General features: G+C 38.6%; 1 protein-coding gene across 2 annotated transcripts; it reads left to right on the forward strand.

The window, feature by feature from the left end:
- The first annotated feature begins 1,948 nt into the window (after positions 1-1,948).
- Positions 1,949-13,608, forward strand: LOC124951059 (formin-J-like). Of its 2 annotated transcripts, XM_047498810.1 has the most exons (4): positions 1,949-2,715; positions 5,495-5,587; positions 11,037-12,373; positions 12,785-13,608. In XM_047498810.1, exons 3-4 carry the CDS (start codon positions 11,065-11,067, stop codon positions 12,949-12,951), a joined length of 1,476 nt encoding a protein of 491 aa, XP_047354766.1. In that variant the 5' UTR covers positions 1,949-2,715; positions 5,495-5,587; positions 11,037-11,064; the 3' UTR covers positions 12,952-13,608. The 2 variants fall into 2 exon arrangements, with proteins under 2 accessions (XP_047354766.1, XP_047354765.1); XM_047498809.1 differs by lacking the exon at positions 1,949-2,715 and having other exon boundaries at positions 4,998-5,587.
- The last annotated feature ends 2,369 nt before the right edge of the window (positions 13,609-15,977 follow it).

Genomic DNA, 15,977 nt, shown 5'->3' on the forward strand with positions numbered 1-15,977 from the left:
AGTTTGGTATTACTATACCGACGATATTCACCAAGGATCGGGCACAATAATTCGTGTAATATCACGAGCATGTTACGGACATGGCCATAACATACCTCGTTACTACACTTGGCACCCACGGTTGGCGTAGAAACGATATGTAACATGGTAAAGGCAGGAGAAGGACAGGAGAGAAGGATCCATAGGTGGACGCATATCCGGCAACCTGCCGACGAGAGGGTCCCGATAAAGCGATCCGCGATCCTCTACGCGTAACGCATGACGTATATGCACGCACCTATACGTTCGTATTTATGTATACGTATATAGAACGTATTGTGCATATAGATAGATATATGTGTGTACGTACACACAGGTGTGGGTCGCGTTAAGTGTAGCATAGCTCAGTCGAAGCTCACCCCCTTCCAACAGCTTCCATCCCAGCACCCTCTCTCTCTCTCTCTCTCTCTCTCTCTCTCTCTTTCTCTTTGATTCTATCCTCCTTCCCTGTCGACCACCCCCGCGTCGCCGGCGTCACCAGCCTGGCAGTCGCATCATATCGCAAACAAAAGACGAGCGAGCGCGCGCCACTCATCGCTCGCGCTCGATGCGACAGCGAGTGACGTCCTCCCTCTCACCGCGTTTCCTCTCTCTCTCTCTCTCTCTCTCTCTCTCTCTCTCTCTCTCTTCCTCGTTCCCTCTCTCTCTCTCTCTCTCTCTCCCTCTCTTCTCCCAACTTCGATGGAGCAAAAGAGAGAGATAGAGATACAGATAGATAGATAGATGGATAGATAGATAGAGAGAGAGAGAGAGAAAGAGAGAGAGTGAGAGGGAAACATCCACCCTTCAATCCACTCTGCCTCCAACCGGCCTCTGTTGTCACCCTCCCCACCCTTTCACGATTCCTACCGACTCTCTCTTTTACCCCCACGCTTCCTACCTACCGGCCTACTACTCTCCTCTTCTCTCGAATCGTTCTCTTTTCTTCCCCTTCCACGATCCTCTGCTTCCCTTACGCCCCTAAAACTCGAACTCCACTGACTGTCGTGCGAACGAGCGAGCGAGCGAGCGAACGAGCGAACGAGCGAGAAGCATTCTAGCATCGACGCACACGAGTCCAATGCAGACGTACCGGCAGAGCTATCTCTTGTTATCACCAGTTATTTGCATCCCTTCGGATAGATGCTCGCCGCCACTGCCGACGTCGTAGTCGTCGTTGTTGCTGCCGCCACTACCAAGAGGCAGCCACAAGAGAAAGAGACGGGAAGACTTGCGAAGGGGGTTGGCGGTGGGGGTGGAGGGGGGGGGGGAAGAGGTAGGATTGCTGGTGATGTGCTGCTGAGGGACGAGGAGAGGCTTGAAATTCTCGGGAGCTTTACTTCCCGGGAATATTACACGCCCCGCCGTGAGCACTCGCCGATTCGAGTGATTCCCACCCCTTCTTCTCTATCTTCTTTCTTTCTTTTTCTTTCTCTCTCTCTCTCTCTCTCTCTCTCTTTCTCTTTCTCTTTCTCTCTCTCTCTTTATTTTCTTTTTTTTTTCTTTCTTTCTTTCTCTCTATTTCCCTAACAGTTTTCTTCTTTTCGCTCGAGCTAGCGGAGCATCAATGTACACCGCGAGCTTTTTCTTTTCCTTTGCCTCATGAATTTCGACGACGGAGATCCGGCCGCTTTGTTTAAACGTTTAACTGGTTGCCTCGAGTACAAGAGAGGAGACATCTTATTTTTTTCTTGCCACATACATTTCACAAAAGTTTCATATATTTATTCGTAGATTAGAGAAAGAATTCATCTTTTTATTATTTTTTTTTTTTTTTATTTTTCTTCATTTCGTTTTTTTTTTTTGTTTCTTTTATGTGTTTCGAAAGACGAGGGATGGAATCTGGAACGCCAAGACACGTGGTTTTGCCTAGAGTTAAACCTCTTCCGTTAACGTTTGAAATATTTTTTTTCGTTAAGATTTTTTTTCTAGGAAAAAGGGGTAGGTACTCTGTTAAGTCCTCAAAGAAATATAGTAAGTAGATGAACGGATCTTCATTGAAGTCCTGCGCATCAAGTAGATGTTATCAATACCGCTTTTGCATAATCGAGCTTCTCTTGATTCCGAACGGACGAATTAATTCCGCATGGTTTTCTCCTCTCTCTTTCTCTCTCTCTCTCTCTCTCGTTTATAAGATTACAAGTACTTAAGTACCCGATCACAGAGGACCCTTCGTTCGTGGTAGACGAGGGGAAGGCGAATTCGAAACTGCTCTTTCCTCGAGAACGTCGTCGACATCGTTGGAAAACGTATTCCGAATTGGGAGAGCTCGCATCCTTCTCAATGTCGTCGCGGTTGATGGAAAATATTTCGGTCGACGTGGAAGGCTCGCGGAGAAAAAGAGAAGGACAGGAAGAAGCGAGTTAGAGAAGCCAAATGGGGTGGGGGAGAGAAGAGTAGGGAGGAATGAACGGTGTTTAAAATTCCCGTGAGGCTTCGCGGTTTCGCGCTTCGCACAGAGGGGGTACGAGGAGAGTTTCATTCGTGGGGAGCCAGTGGGGGTTCGAGTTCGGAGTCGGCTCCACGAAGGGGTGGTTGGAGAGTCGATGGAGAGGCGTTGGAGAGCCGCTGGAGAGGCGCTGGAGAAAGGATGCCAAGGAAAGCGAGGAGAAGGGCTTGCGCGTTCGAAGTCGACAGATTGCCGTGGGGACAAATAGAAGTGTATCCAGTCGCCAAACGCGACGAGGCGAATTTCGGGTAAATTGTTTTCTACCCCTTTCTCTCTCTGTTTCTCTCTCTCTCTCTCTCTCTCTCTCTCTCTCTTTCTCACTCTTTCACCGTCTTTCGCTAGAAATCGTGACAGAAAGAGAGAGAGAGAGAAAGAGAGAGAGAGAGAGAGAGAGAGAGAGAGAGAGAGAGAGAGAGAGAGAGAGAGAGAGAGAGATGGATAGAATGAACGGATAGAAACATAAAGATAGAAAGAGACAGAGAGAAATGGAAATCTCGGTACCCTGAAATCGTCGATTTAAATTTAGGGTGTTTGCCCGCGGGATGAAGTATCCCTCCGAAGTTCTGCACAATCACTACTACCATCACGGCCACCACCACGACCGTCATCACAGTCACACAATTTCCTTCATTTCTCGAGTCTTCTAGGTTCATTGCGTTCTTCGACGAGGCACTATTGTGTGGTTTAAATTTTATCCTAAAACCATTGTTATTAGGTTATTTTCTATTGGCCAAGAGTATCGAAATTCGTATTGTTGCTTAACAGTAACGATCATCCTCGAATGATCGCCCAAGTTTTGAAACATCACGTATTAGTATCATTTTAGACTGTTCTAGCAATGAAATTGTTAGAGTATTATGTTTCATGGCAATGGCTCTGAATATCGATTGTAAATAAACACGATATGCTTTGTATAACTGACGTTATACATTATTATATAACTATGTTCGCGATTCTTGCGGAATGAAGAATGTTATACGAAAAATTGTCCTTTGGTAAGAGTAATAAGATAATCAGATAATAATTAATGAGTAGTATACAATTACAAAGATTATCAGCATATTAGGTTATATTTGCTCGATTATTTCATATTTGTCTTTTTGCGAATAACTTTGTAATATTTTTGATACAATTCAGGAACACATATGTATTTTCAAGCTCTTTATATTTTATGAAATATCTTCTGTACGATATCAAAGAACGGTAATAATGTCCTATAACAGAAAGGTACGAAATTTTAAGAAGTATGTCCTCTTTCATTGAAATACGATATTCCGGTACGAGGGTACGATGACAAGCTATACGAGTGTTTTCACGGTTTACCCTTTGTAGCCGACCAATTAACAACGTTCCACGACGACGCGTAAGTGAGGAGGAGGTTTCCACGTGCCTGAAGCTTTTACCAAAGACGCGTAAGAGGCAGAGTAAGAGTCCGAATATGTAAATATTCCTCTCTTTTTAAACGTATGCTAACAAATCTTATACACATCCTATTGCTCCTCACGTTTTTTACTCTTTTGGACGAGCAAATTTGCCTTACCTTGCCAGTTAAATATTCTACAAAAATAAGATACTACGAATAGGTTCTCTAAGCAGACTCGACAAGATCATTCAGTTTAATATCTCGTTGAAAAATATTCTCTTAAATTCTTAATTTTTTCCTAAGACTTTTATCTATCAAAATTTTGATGGAAAATATCTTTCATAATAGTAAAGAGCTATTAATATATCCTAAATTCTATAAATCCTCAACAATCACGGTGATACATTAACTGGTTGAAGAATTAGAAAAGGAAAGGAAGAGCAGTTAGGATAACGCGAGTCATTACATAGCGAAAAATCTTTAGCTCCTTTCATCCAGCATTAAAAATCGATATTTGAAGCGAGTTCGCAAGCGATTCCTCTTTTCAAAGTGTAAACACACCACCGTCGACGCATCTGTAAAACGAAACGGAATACGAACAGGGAGAATCTGTGGAAGGGGTTGAAGAATGGAAGAGGAGGAGGAGGAGGAGGAGGAAGAGGACGAAGAGGAGGAGGAGGAGGAGGAGTACGATGACGAAGGAGAAAGGAGAATCTTTTGGCTATATCTGTTTTCCACTTTTTTCGCTCCCTCGGAGAGCAGCGGAGGCAGTAGCAGCAGGGGTACAGCACAACCCTCTCTTTCTCTCTCTCTCTCTCTCTCCTTTCACTCCCCTTTTTAGTACCGCCCTCTCTTTCTCTCCCTCTCTATTTCTCGTTTCTTGTTGCTCCTCTCCGTTCAGTCTTTCTCTCTGTCCTCGCCTCGAAATGTGGCATTCAACAGGGCTTCCACGGTGCTTGCGGTGGTGCGGATTCCGCGCCGGTTTGCCGCGGCGCGGGGATGCAATGGGGAAATGATGCGCAGATTGGCCGGATCATCTCAAAAACCACCACCCTCTGCCTCCGGCTCTCCTCCTACTACCGATCATCCCCCGTGATTCCTCCCTCTCTCCTTCTCTGTTTCTGTCTGTCTCTCTCTCTCTCTCTCTCTCTCTCTCTCTCTCTCTCTCTTTCTCCCTCACACACACACATACATACGCGCGCGCGCTAGCGTATACACACACATACACGTACGGATATATACATCTACACGCTTGTACTGGCAGCCTCGTTCGCGCTCCCGCCACCACTGACGCTCGTCAGGGGTGGAATACAACCCCCACTGCCAGAGTCGCCGTCGAACAACCACCCTGCCACGGCCGCCTGCCACGGTGGCCGACGACGAGTGACTGAGTCCTCCGATTATTATCTCATTTGCCGGCACGAGCAGCACGCGGCAGTACACCACCGGCCTTTCTATATCTCTCTATCTCTTTCTATCTCACGTTCCAGTTATCGTTATCGTTATCGTTCTAGTTCACGTTCTAGTTCTTGTTCTTACTCGTTTCTTCTATATATTCATTTTCTCTTTCTCTCGTTTTCTCTCTTTCTCTCTCTCTCTCTCTCTCTCTCTTTCTCTCTCTTTCTCTCTCTTTCTCTCTCTTTCTTATCGTTTCCTCGCTTTAGAGATCCATAGATCGCTATTTCGGCATTGCGATCTTCAACGGAGGAAGATCGAGGAAGGTGCACGTAAGGCTGGATTTTGAAGAAAGTAAACAGGTGAGCGTAATACATTTTTTTTCTTTATTTTTTTTTCCTCGACTAATTGCTCTTCTTTTTATGTTTTTTTTTTTCTTTTTTTTTTCTTTTTTTTTTTTTGTATCCATTAATAAATTTTTTTTTTTCTATCTTTCTTAGCAGAAACATTGAGTTTCTTCTTCTATGTTTTTTCTCGGGCAACTCGTTCGAGATGATTTCGTTAAATGAAATAACACTATAATAAGATTCGAGAGATTTTTACATTATTCGTTGTGATTTTTTAGTGCGTGATAATTGTTACGGATCGACGGAAGGACGCTTAACGGTTCGCTTAGAAATCAGTTTTCTGCGTGTATATATGTGTGTGCGTGCGTGCGTGTGAATGTGTGTGCGCGCGTGTGTACGTTTGTGTACGTGTACGTACGTACGTGTGTGACCGATCGTGATTACGTTTGATATGCTCTACTCGGCTGGTTAACCCTTTCGCTCGTTCCCCATTTATAAACGTACTACTCGCCAACTTGTTGTTACTCGTGACGCACGTACCACTATCGGTTATCTTGTTTTTCAACAAAAAACAAAAAAAACAAAAATAAAAAAAGAAGGAAAAAGGTTCGTCGTTATTTCTACTTTGCACACCGATCGCGATCGGTCGAACATTGCATGTCCTATGACGTATTTGCGATTATAAAAAAAAAAATCTGAATGGATCGTTTGTGTTGAAAAGAGAATAAAAAAAAAAAAAAAAAAAAAAAAAGAAAAAAGAAAAGAAAAAAAGAACTGGAAAAAAAAACAGGAAAAATTATTGTTCGGGAACGAAAGGGGTCGCGGTAAAAAGCTACACGACTGCTGCATGTCCGACGAGATGACGTAAAACGCCTCGACACCTCGCGTTTGTTCGGTTTTTTTTTTTTCGACGTGTATTTTCACGCTGGACGATTTGGACAAAAAAAAAAAAGGAAAAGAAAAAAAGAAGGCTTTAATTTATCGTCAAATGGACAGAGACGAAGGGTTAACAATGAGAACTAGTATTATACGATCCATTGTTCGACGGACACATATTTTCCCCGGGTTTTCCTTTTTTTTTCTTCTTTTTCCTCCAAAAACTCATACCTATATCGTTCATATCGACATCAAATATCTACACACGGACGCGTATTTCGCTGTTCGTTGAGCACCAGATTCGGAATATAATCGTTTCCACTTCCATACGATACGTGATCATGGTTACTATTCCATCGTAGAGGTGCACAGCTAGTTTCGTTTGTTTGTTTTTAATTTGCCGTAGGAATTCTATTCGCTTTCAGTTCCTAAGAAGCGAGCCAACGGAAATTATACATAATATTCGATTAGTATCTTGATGTATAATCGATAATAATGAATTACTTATTGGTTTACTTAATATATTAATTGGGGGGGATGGGAGGGAGGGAAGACGACGTTCATTTATCAGGAATATATTTCATTTCCCTTGTGATAAGAAGATTAATCAATTCGATTTTTATTTTCTTCGCTCTGATTAAAGACAAAAATTATATGTTCCGATTTTTCTATTCTTTTGTTCTTTATTTTTTTTCTTTTTTTTTTTTTCTTTTTTTTTACAATTCACTCATTTTCCAATACTCTCTGTACGTGTGTATCTTCATTCGTAATATCGTATTATATTAGTTTGAATTATAATAAATCTCGTAGATAGACATTCACCGATCGAAAATCCCATCAGTTAACAAATTAATGACGAGCGCATTGAATTCTTTGTTTCTAATTACTCGTCGTCACTCAGTGCTCAATGTATCTTTTTTTTTGTTTTTGTTTTAAAGTAACGCCTTGTTGAATCTTATGCATAGTTCCCGACGATCGAGGCACATTTTCTTCTTCTTCTTCTTCTTTCTTTTCTTCTTCTTGTTCTTCCTCTTTTTAGCGAGGAATGAGGACGCAAAGACGTCTTTCATCGATGTCTCTGCAGATTAACGGAATCGAGAAGAGAAAAGATTTGCATTGCATCTGAAATTATTTCTTTCGCGTCGTAGGTACGTAGGATCGTCTTTGTCAAGACTCGTGCGCTTTGACAGCGGCATACTTTCCAACCGAAACAGAGTAGAGACGTTCGAGTTACCTGAAGAATAGAGTCAAAAAAAGAAAAAGAAAAAACAAAAAAGAAGAGAGAGAGAGAGAGAGAGAGAGAGAGAGAAAAGCAAACTGCGTTGCAAGGGACTTTTCTTTTCGTTATGTAAAGGGAGAACATTTTTCCCAAAGACACGACTGTAATAAAAATGTTTATGCCGACGGTATAAAGTACGCAAGGTCTTTCTCGAAGAATACACATATTCCTACAAAAAGAGAAGTGAGATAAACGGGTTAAAAAAAAAGGAAGAAAAAAAGAAAAAAGAAAAAAAAGAAAACTTTCTGATGTAAGATAATGAATTATTAAATCTTCTTGCGGATTTTCTAAAATTATTTTCTTTCATATCGAAAAATAAATCGAATCCACATGTATGGCTTGTATTAGGAAGGATTTGTCCTTACTGAAACGACACTGACCACCGATAACGATAATCGTCGTTGTCCCATTTATCGTCCATTTAATACATTTTATTCCGTATTAGAAAGAAAAGGAATTTCAAGAGAGGAACACGAAAACAAACCAAAACGGATTATAATCATAGCGATAACGCTTACCGACGGAGTCCAGCTTTGAAAATCGGATAGCCAAGGGTAAAAGAAAAAAAAAAAAAAAGAAGGAACGAAGGGTTGGAGAAGAAGGGTTTGGGTAGTTTGGAAGTGGAGACGTAGGAATGCAAATATTCGCGGGTACAGAGATTGAAACAATCCGCCAATTAGAATCGTCGACGTGAACGGGATTATGCAGATTCGTGATGGTTGGATGGGGGTGATGAGGGGTACTAGGGGGTGGACTGAGGCGGGCTTGGATTGGCAGCTGCCGCCCTGCTCTCGCTTAATTCAATCCACCGAGTTGTCTTATGAATCGTAAACCCCCTTCCCCGGATTCTCTCGCGGTATTTCCAACTCACACCACCATCCTCTATCGTTTCTACCTTCGAGCTCTTTTACGAAACTGCGTGAAACCGAAACTGCGCGCAGTTTCGACGTCTTCGAGGATTCTTCGAAGCGCGTCTCGCCTCGAGCGGAATAATAATGTAACATCGCTACCGTAAAGTTCCATCGGGCGGGATTCGTTTTCTCTTTTTTTTTCTTTTTTTTTCTTTTCTCTCTCTCTCTCTCTCTCTCTCTCTCGCTTTCTCTCTTTTCTTTTCCTTTTTCTTCCTTTTTGTCTTAGTTTGCCGTCTTCTCGTCGCTGCGAAAAACCGAAGGAGAAGAGACGCCTGTGAGAGATGAAAGGAGCTATTAAGTTCCTTCGAAAGAGAGGGAGAGAGAGAGAGAGAGAGAGAGATAGAGAGAAAGAGGGAGAAAGGATAACGGAAAGGAAACAATAAAGATCTTCTTCAAGGAATCCGTCGAAAGGAAGCTCAGCCATTCGCGAAAGCTTTTACGTAAGATGTCGTCGCGAAAATTCGCCACGGAAATTAACTTTGATCCATGGAATAAAGACATTCGTCTGATTCGAAAATATGACCACATATATATTCGCTATGATTTTTAAATTTTGTCTGATAGTCGAGAATATTCTATTGACAATTTAACAAAAAATCGTGATCATGTCAAATGAAACATCCCAAATTTAGCTTCTTTCGGTCGTTTCTTTTTATTCCAAATACATATTGAGAAATATTAAAAATTCTAAAGGACTCGAGAAACATTATTATTGTCTTCTGATAAATTAAAAAATTCTCCAAGTTATATAAAAATTACAATAGAATATAAACTGGTGAACTTATTGAAATATTATGATATTAAGATATCGTTAATTCACGTAATATTTAATTATGTAAGATCATACGTATTATTTCAAATTGAATCTTTGTATTTCCGTTATTCTAAATCTATTTTCATTTATCTCTTCGTCAGATAATTATCGAGATTATTTTGAATATTCGAAATTTCATTGACAAAAGATCATAAAGAAATATATTAGAATCAATTGAAAAATAACTATGTATATGTACTATAGATTGTTGAATCTTATAAAGATCTATTTTCATGTTCTCGTAGATTGTTATTATTTCTTTTCTGATATCTTTTCCTCGAGTCTCGACTTTCAACAATGTGTCCGCGCAAAAAGAAAAGGAAAAAACAACGTGCAGTAAAAGAAAAAGAAAAAGAAAAAGAAAGAGAAAAGGAAAAGGAAAAGGAAAAAAGAAAAATAAAGTAGAAAAAAAAAAGAATCAGCTGAGCGAATAGATACGACGACGAAGGTAAAGTCAGAGTACAAAGAAGAAGAACGGTGGCTCGTTTTGTTTGTTAGAATGTTTCACGACGATAAAGATAGACGGAATTATGGCCACAGTGCGCCGGACACCGGCGACTGGCTCGTATTTATCACGAAGAGTAAAACTGACAGCAGTCCATTTCCCGTTCGTCCTGCCTGTCTGGCTGAACATAATATCTCCTGACGAAACAACGTGGACGTCGTTTGTTTAGGAAACAATGGACCGAAACAATACCCGATCCCTCCTCGGTACGCGGACACGGATACGGACCTCTATTCTGCCCTTCCACGATTCGTTGCTCCTTGCTCTTTCCATCGTTAAAGAATCTTTCATCGACTTAAACCTTCTACCACTAAGAAAAATGACACTTTTTCTTTTCGTATCGTTGCGACTCTCACGAGATATCCTCGTTAACGACGTAAACACTCCTTATATTTTGACATTTATTCGAACGTTAGTTTCTCTTCTCTTTCTATTTATGTCATTGATATGGATTAAGAAAAAAGGATATGAAAGGAAAAAAAGGAAAAGGGAAAGGAAAAGAAAAAGAAAAAAAATGAAGTCAAACATCCAGCGCTCGTTCGATGGAATCATTCGTACGATCAGATCGTTTTAACATCGTTAAGAGATCCTTCGGGTTCGGGAGTCTCATCAGAGAAATTCTCCTAAGTTTTCCGAGAATTCATCCTCAAAAGGCATCCGACCGAAACAGAGCGTGCGCTTGACAGAAATTAGTAATCCCTAATGGATGATTCGATGCGAGACCGCGTCGTAAGGCTTTGCCTAACTTCATATAGGCATTACTTCCTCCTTGGTCTCGGTCTTAACAGCGGCGGCAGCTATTCGATTAATTTCAAGAGACAATAGTAGTTCGCTTCCACTCCGTCGATTTACAGCTTACCAACGAACGCTTCTCATCCTTTCGTCTTGATAGATCCAACAATACAAATAGTTTTTCCTTGAATTTTGAAGAAAAATGTTTAACTCTTCGATCTTATCTCGTGAAAGAAGAAGAAAAAAAAAAAAAAAAAAAAAGAAAAATTAAATAACAGAAGGAAAATTTTGTTATATCACATCGTTATATTTCTCTCTTTTTTTCTCTCTTTCTCTCTTTCTCATAGAAAATTTGTCATCGAGGACAGTTCGAAGATGACGACAACTACGGGTGATCCATCGACTTTGAAGACGCCAGCCTCGTTGTCGGGAGGTGATCTTGTCTCTCGTCTATTGGCAGCGACACCACCGTACTTGTACAATGTACCCCTGACACCTCACAGTTTTTTCTTCAGTGAAATGTTGAGATCGTTCGTTCAAGCCAAAGCCGAAGCCACGTCTTCGACGGCGAACGGTACTACCACACCGAGACGTCGTAAGAGATCATGGCGAGACGCTCGTGACAGGCCACTCGAACTTACGACGAAAGAGAAAACGCATCATCATCATCATCATCATCACCATCATAATCATCACCAGTCTCAACAGGACAAATATTATCATGGACAAGCGCAACAGCTGTCTCAGCAACAACTAGATGCTCGCTTGGAGAACAGAACGAAACAGAGCGAAACTTACGAGACGGATAACAAGGTTAACGTGTTCGAACAAAAAGCAAGCTTCGGTGGAGATATTTTGAAGTCGGTCGACGAGACCAAATCGGAATTTGTGAAACAGAGTAAGAACTTTTTCGACGAACGGCCCTGTCACTTCGAGCAATCTCACTCGCCGGAAACTATTTTTCCTTCGGCCGAATTACAAAAAATTAAGCCGGAAGAACAACAACAGCAGCAGCAACAGCAACAGCAACAACAGCAGCAGCAACAGCAGCAGCAACAACAACAACAACAGCAACAGCAACAGCAACAACAACACAGCGATCGTAAAAATTGTAATTATGGCGATAGAAATGGTTACGACGAACGCTCAAAGAATACCGTTACCGTTCCAGATTTACCTTTACTCAACGATCAGAAAAAGCTCGATTTCTCGAGGAACTTTCTTCCAGGACTTTCTGGAAGAGGATGCGAAGTTTTTCAAGGTGTTAAAGGATTTGGTTTACCCGGTAACGTCTCAAATTCCGAATTTCTACCCAGTCCACTCTGGTATCCGCCATATCCAATGCCACAATCTTATCCTGGGATAGATCCCTTACACTTTTTCATCGATCTTCGTGTCTCTGGACATATATGGGATCGTAAGCTCAATGAGAGGCAGTTACCTTTCAAAAGCAAGCACTGTTCGGCTTTTAGCGTTCCGCAATCAAAGGAATACGGTAATCGCCCATTGAATCTCACAAGGGACGAAGCTAGTACATCTAGAACCATTGACGAAAATCTGCATGGCACCAATTACATTTTGAAGCATCTCAGTAGGACGTACAGAGATATACAGAAAACGAAAGTTTCGAGACAGGAGACGTCGGTAACGGAAAATGACGAGATTAAACAAGGACTGTCAGAAAGTAAGTTTGCATTGGCTCTTTTTTCTTTCTTATTTTTAATATACATATATATATATTTTTTTTTTTTTATTGACATATTTTATTAACACGTTTAATGGAATCTTTGCATAAATCTATATATTCATCTAATTCCTTAACTTATGTCATATTCTCTTTAAAGTAAAAGATTTCAAATAAGATGTCTGTAAAATTGAGGAGTATTCCTCATTAAATGTGTTAACCCTAATAGAGAAAAGAAACAGAAAAAGAAAAAGAAAAACAAAGAAAGATTCGTCGATCATTATAGTTAAATCGTCCTTCACGTTTTCTTCCTCGTCAATGTAAATAATTAATTGGAAAAAGAAAGGAAAACATAAGGCGTATAAATTGTTATTCAGACATACGATTATCTCAGTTGTTTCTCGAAAACAGGCGAAGACTCTTCGAAACAGGAAGACGCTAGTAATTCCTCCGGGAGTAAAGAAGACGAGAGAAAGGATCTACGTGCTGTAATTGGTCTCGAATTGGTGGTAGACTACGTAAAGGAACCAAAAGGTGACCCTTCGACCGAACAAGCCGCACGAGTTAACTCGGAATAATTTGTGAAAGTGCCAAAGGTGATCTTTAGATTCGTTCTTTATTAATAATTGTAACATATTGCTAGAATCATCGACAAATCTCCGGTTAATATTACATTCGAATTTTGTCTCTCGCGATTATCTTCAAAAAGAAAAGAAAAAAAAAAAAAAAAAAAAAAAAAAAAAAAAAAAAAAAAAAAAAAAAAAAAAAAAAGGAACGAAAAAAACCAGAAAAAAAGAACGAGATTAATAATCTTAAACATTTTTCATCCCTTTCAACTTGAAATAAATCGCGTTATCTATTTAAACAGAAATCTATTAATCGTCTCTAATATACTCGAAAGTACATCATCTTGAGCTTTCGTTTGTTTACAAGGAATAACGCAAAACCTCTCGTATCTTTCCTTTTAAGCTAATCACGGAGAAATTAATCGATTATCGCGACTTTAATTAAGTCAATCCCTAGTTATAACAAGGAGGATTTTTTTAGCTACCTCCATTGGGACTTGAAATGGTCCCTTTCCGAATTCAATTGTATGTGATATGCACTGTAAATATGATAGTAGTATTCCGATGTATCTATATGTATCAATAGAGTATGGATAGATTATGATGAACGTGTAAATTGTCGTAATAAATCCGATGTGATTTAGATAGCCTTTATCTCTCTCTCTCTCTCTCTTTCTCTCTCTCTCTCTCTCTCTCTCTAATTATCTATCTATTAATAATCTAATATTCTGTTTCATTTCTTTTTTTTTCAAATCGTAGTAAACAAAGAAATATCAATGCTTTTTGCTGAGTATCTTTCTTGTTGAGTATATACAACTGAATATATATGTATATACAGAATATTTCGTACATATATATGCATATACTTAGTGTATGTGTGTATATATATATATATATATATATATACATATATACATACACATACATATATATGATGAATTCATTGAAACAGCTTCATTACTTATTTTCTTATGTTTGTGATAAGAAATTGTAACACATGAATGATACAAAGGCAACATCTACCGTCATTAATGGCTTTCTTTGCTACATTTGTGTGTCTCTTTGCTTTTTTTTTTTTTTTCAATACGACGATACGTCTCGTTATAACCGAAAGAACACTTGATGACACAGAATAAATAAGAAATTCCAAGAACTTGCATGAATCGCATGAATTTCGCTGATTGTCCATATTAATAATCTTATACAGTGATTTGTAATGTATATTTCATTACAAGCTCGTTTACGGACTATATCATTTTTATTTCATTTTAGTATCTTATTTCTTTATTTTTTGTTTTTTTCTTCATCAATATCTTATCTCCACGATGTATTACTTTAAATTTATTTATTTGAATAGATCTTATCTATCTATCGTGGATTTATTTTTTTTTAAATGAAATTTTTCATGAATCCAAAGATAGGAATGAATGATTCTTTCATAATTGGAATAACGTCAGATATTAAACATGTTTTATTTTCTTTTTTTTTTTTTTTCCTTTTTAAATTATTAAGTACGATCACATTATCAATAAAAAATAAAAATTGAAGATAAGTTTTTAAAGATAAGCGTGAAAACAAATTGATATTACTCTATATAGAAATGCGTTAGATAATTGAAGATTACTCTTATGAGTAGATGATAACGTGTCGAAGAATATATAATATTTCCTATAAAATTAATTAGTTAACACGTTCTTTTTCGTTTACATTTAAAACTAGAGGGAAGTTATTCGCTTAAATAATTTTTTTTATTATTCAAATTTAAGCGTAACATCGATTGTAAAAAAAAAAAAAAAAAAAAAAAAAAGAAAAGAAAAAAGGAAAATATCACATCGTTGATTTTAATAAAACGATCCTGATTTAATTTCATTGATCTTTCTGCGTTAAATCGTAACTCGTTAGGTTGAACAGCTTGCGATATAACTAAAACATAGTTTCGTAATAATAATAATAATAATAATAATAATAATAATAAATAAATAAATAAATAAATAAATAAATAAATAAATGATAGACAAGAGAAAAGTAATGAAAAGCTTACGTAGCCCGAACATTTTCTAATGAATGGTTGATTACGAATGTAATTCTACATGCGATAATTAATTCCAAGTAAGACGATTAAGCGGTGGCCTCCTCCTCTTCCCCCCTCTGTCTTTCTCCCGTCGATAGATAGAGACGGTAAAGCCAATATTTCCACAACGACGATGTCATAAAATATGCACGGTACCGTTCAAAAAAAAAAAAAAAAAAAAAAAAAAAAACAAAAAAAAAGAAAAGAAAAAAAACGAGAGAGAAAGAAAAGAAATGAGAAAAAAGGAAAAAGGAAAGAAAAGAAAGAAAAAGGAAAGGAAAGGAGATAAAACGTAGGAAAGTATTGTTCTAGGTGCATAAATCTTTGCGAGTAGTAACGCACGAACGAATATTACAATTCACGATATTTCCTTTTTACGTGACACAGCCTAGTGGATTTTAATAACGGTGGCATATAGATCAGAAGAAAAGTACGTAGAGGAGGTAGAGGAATGAATGTGTGAATATATCGGAAACGATTGCGAAAGGGTAAAAAAGAAAAGGAAGAAAGAAAAGAAAAAAAAAGAAAATGAAGAAGAAGAAGAAAAAAGAAATAATAATCGCGTGAAGATCGTTTGGAATTGATCATAGATTACATTTGAAAGCAGTCTTTGCTTTAGAAGTGCTAAGCGATTTTGGATTGTCAAAGGGTAAAGGTTGTAGGAGACGTGCCGCGACTTGCACATTATTGAGACGCGCAAAGAGATTAAAAACGACTTTTTTTTCGTTTTTTTTTTTTGTACTTTTTCTTTTTTTTTTTTTTTTCTTTTTTTTTCCAAAGGATCGCTTCCATTGACTGGGGGTGCATTGCGGCAAGTCCTGAATAATGCATGAAATTTGTACCCTAGAATCGAATCGCTTCTCGTCACACCAACGGCACGAGACGACAAGAGAACGGGCATAAATCTAAATAATTTCAACCCTCGAATTTTTATTATTCCTATGACTACGCGACGGGTTCTCGTCGT

This window comes from Vespa velutina, chromosome 8, assembly GCF_912470025.1.
Source record: "Vespa velutina chromosome 8, iVesVel2.1, whole genome shotgun sequence".
Taxonomy (NCBI): Eukaryota; Metazoa; Arthropoda; class Insecta; order Hymenoptera; family Vespidae; genus Vespa; species Vespa velutina.

What these genes read in the sequence shown, in the direction of transcription:
- LOC124951059 (XM_047498810.1), top strand. Translation starts at nt 11,065, where the DNA reads ATGACGACAACTACGGGTGATCCATCGACTTTGAAGACGCCAGCCTCG. An exon ending in TAAACAAGGACTGTCAGAAA is followed by an intron (nt 12,374 to 12,784) that starts GTAAGTTTGCAT and finishes TCTCGAAAACAG; the next exon opens with GCGAAGACTCTTCGAAACAG.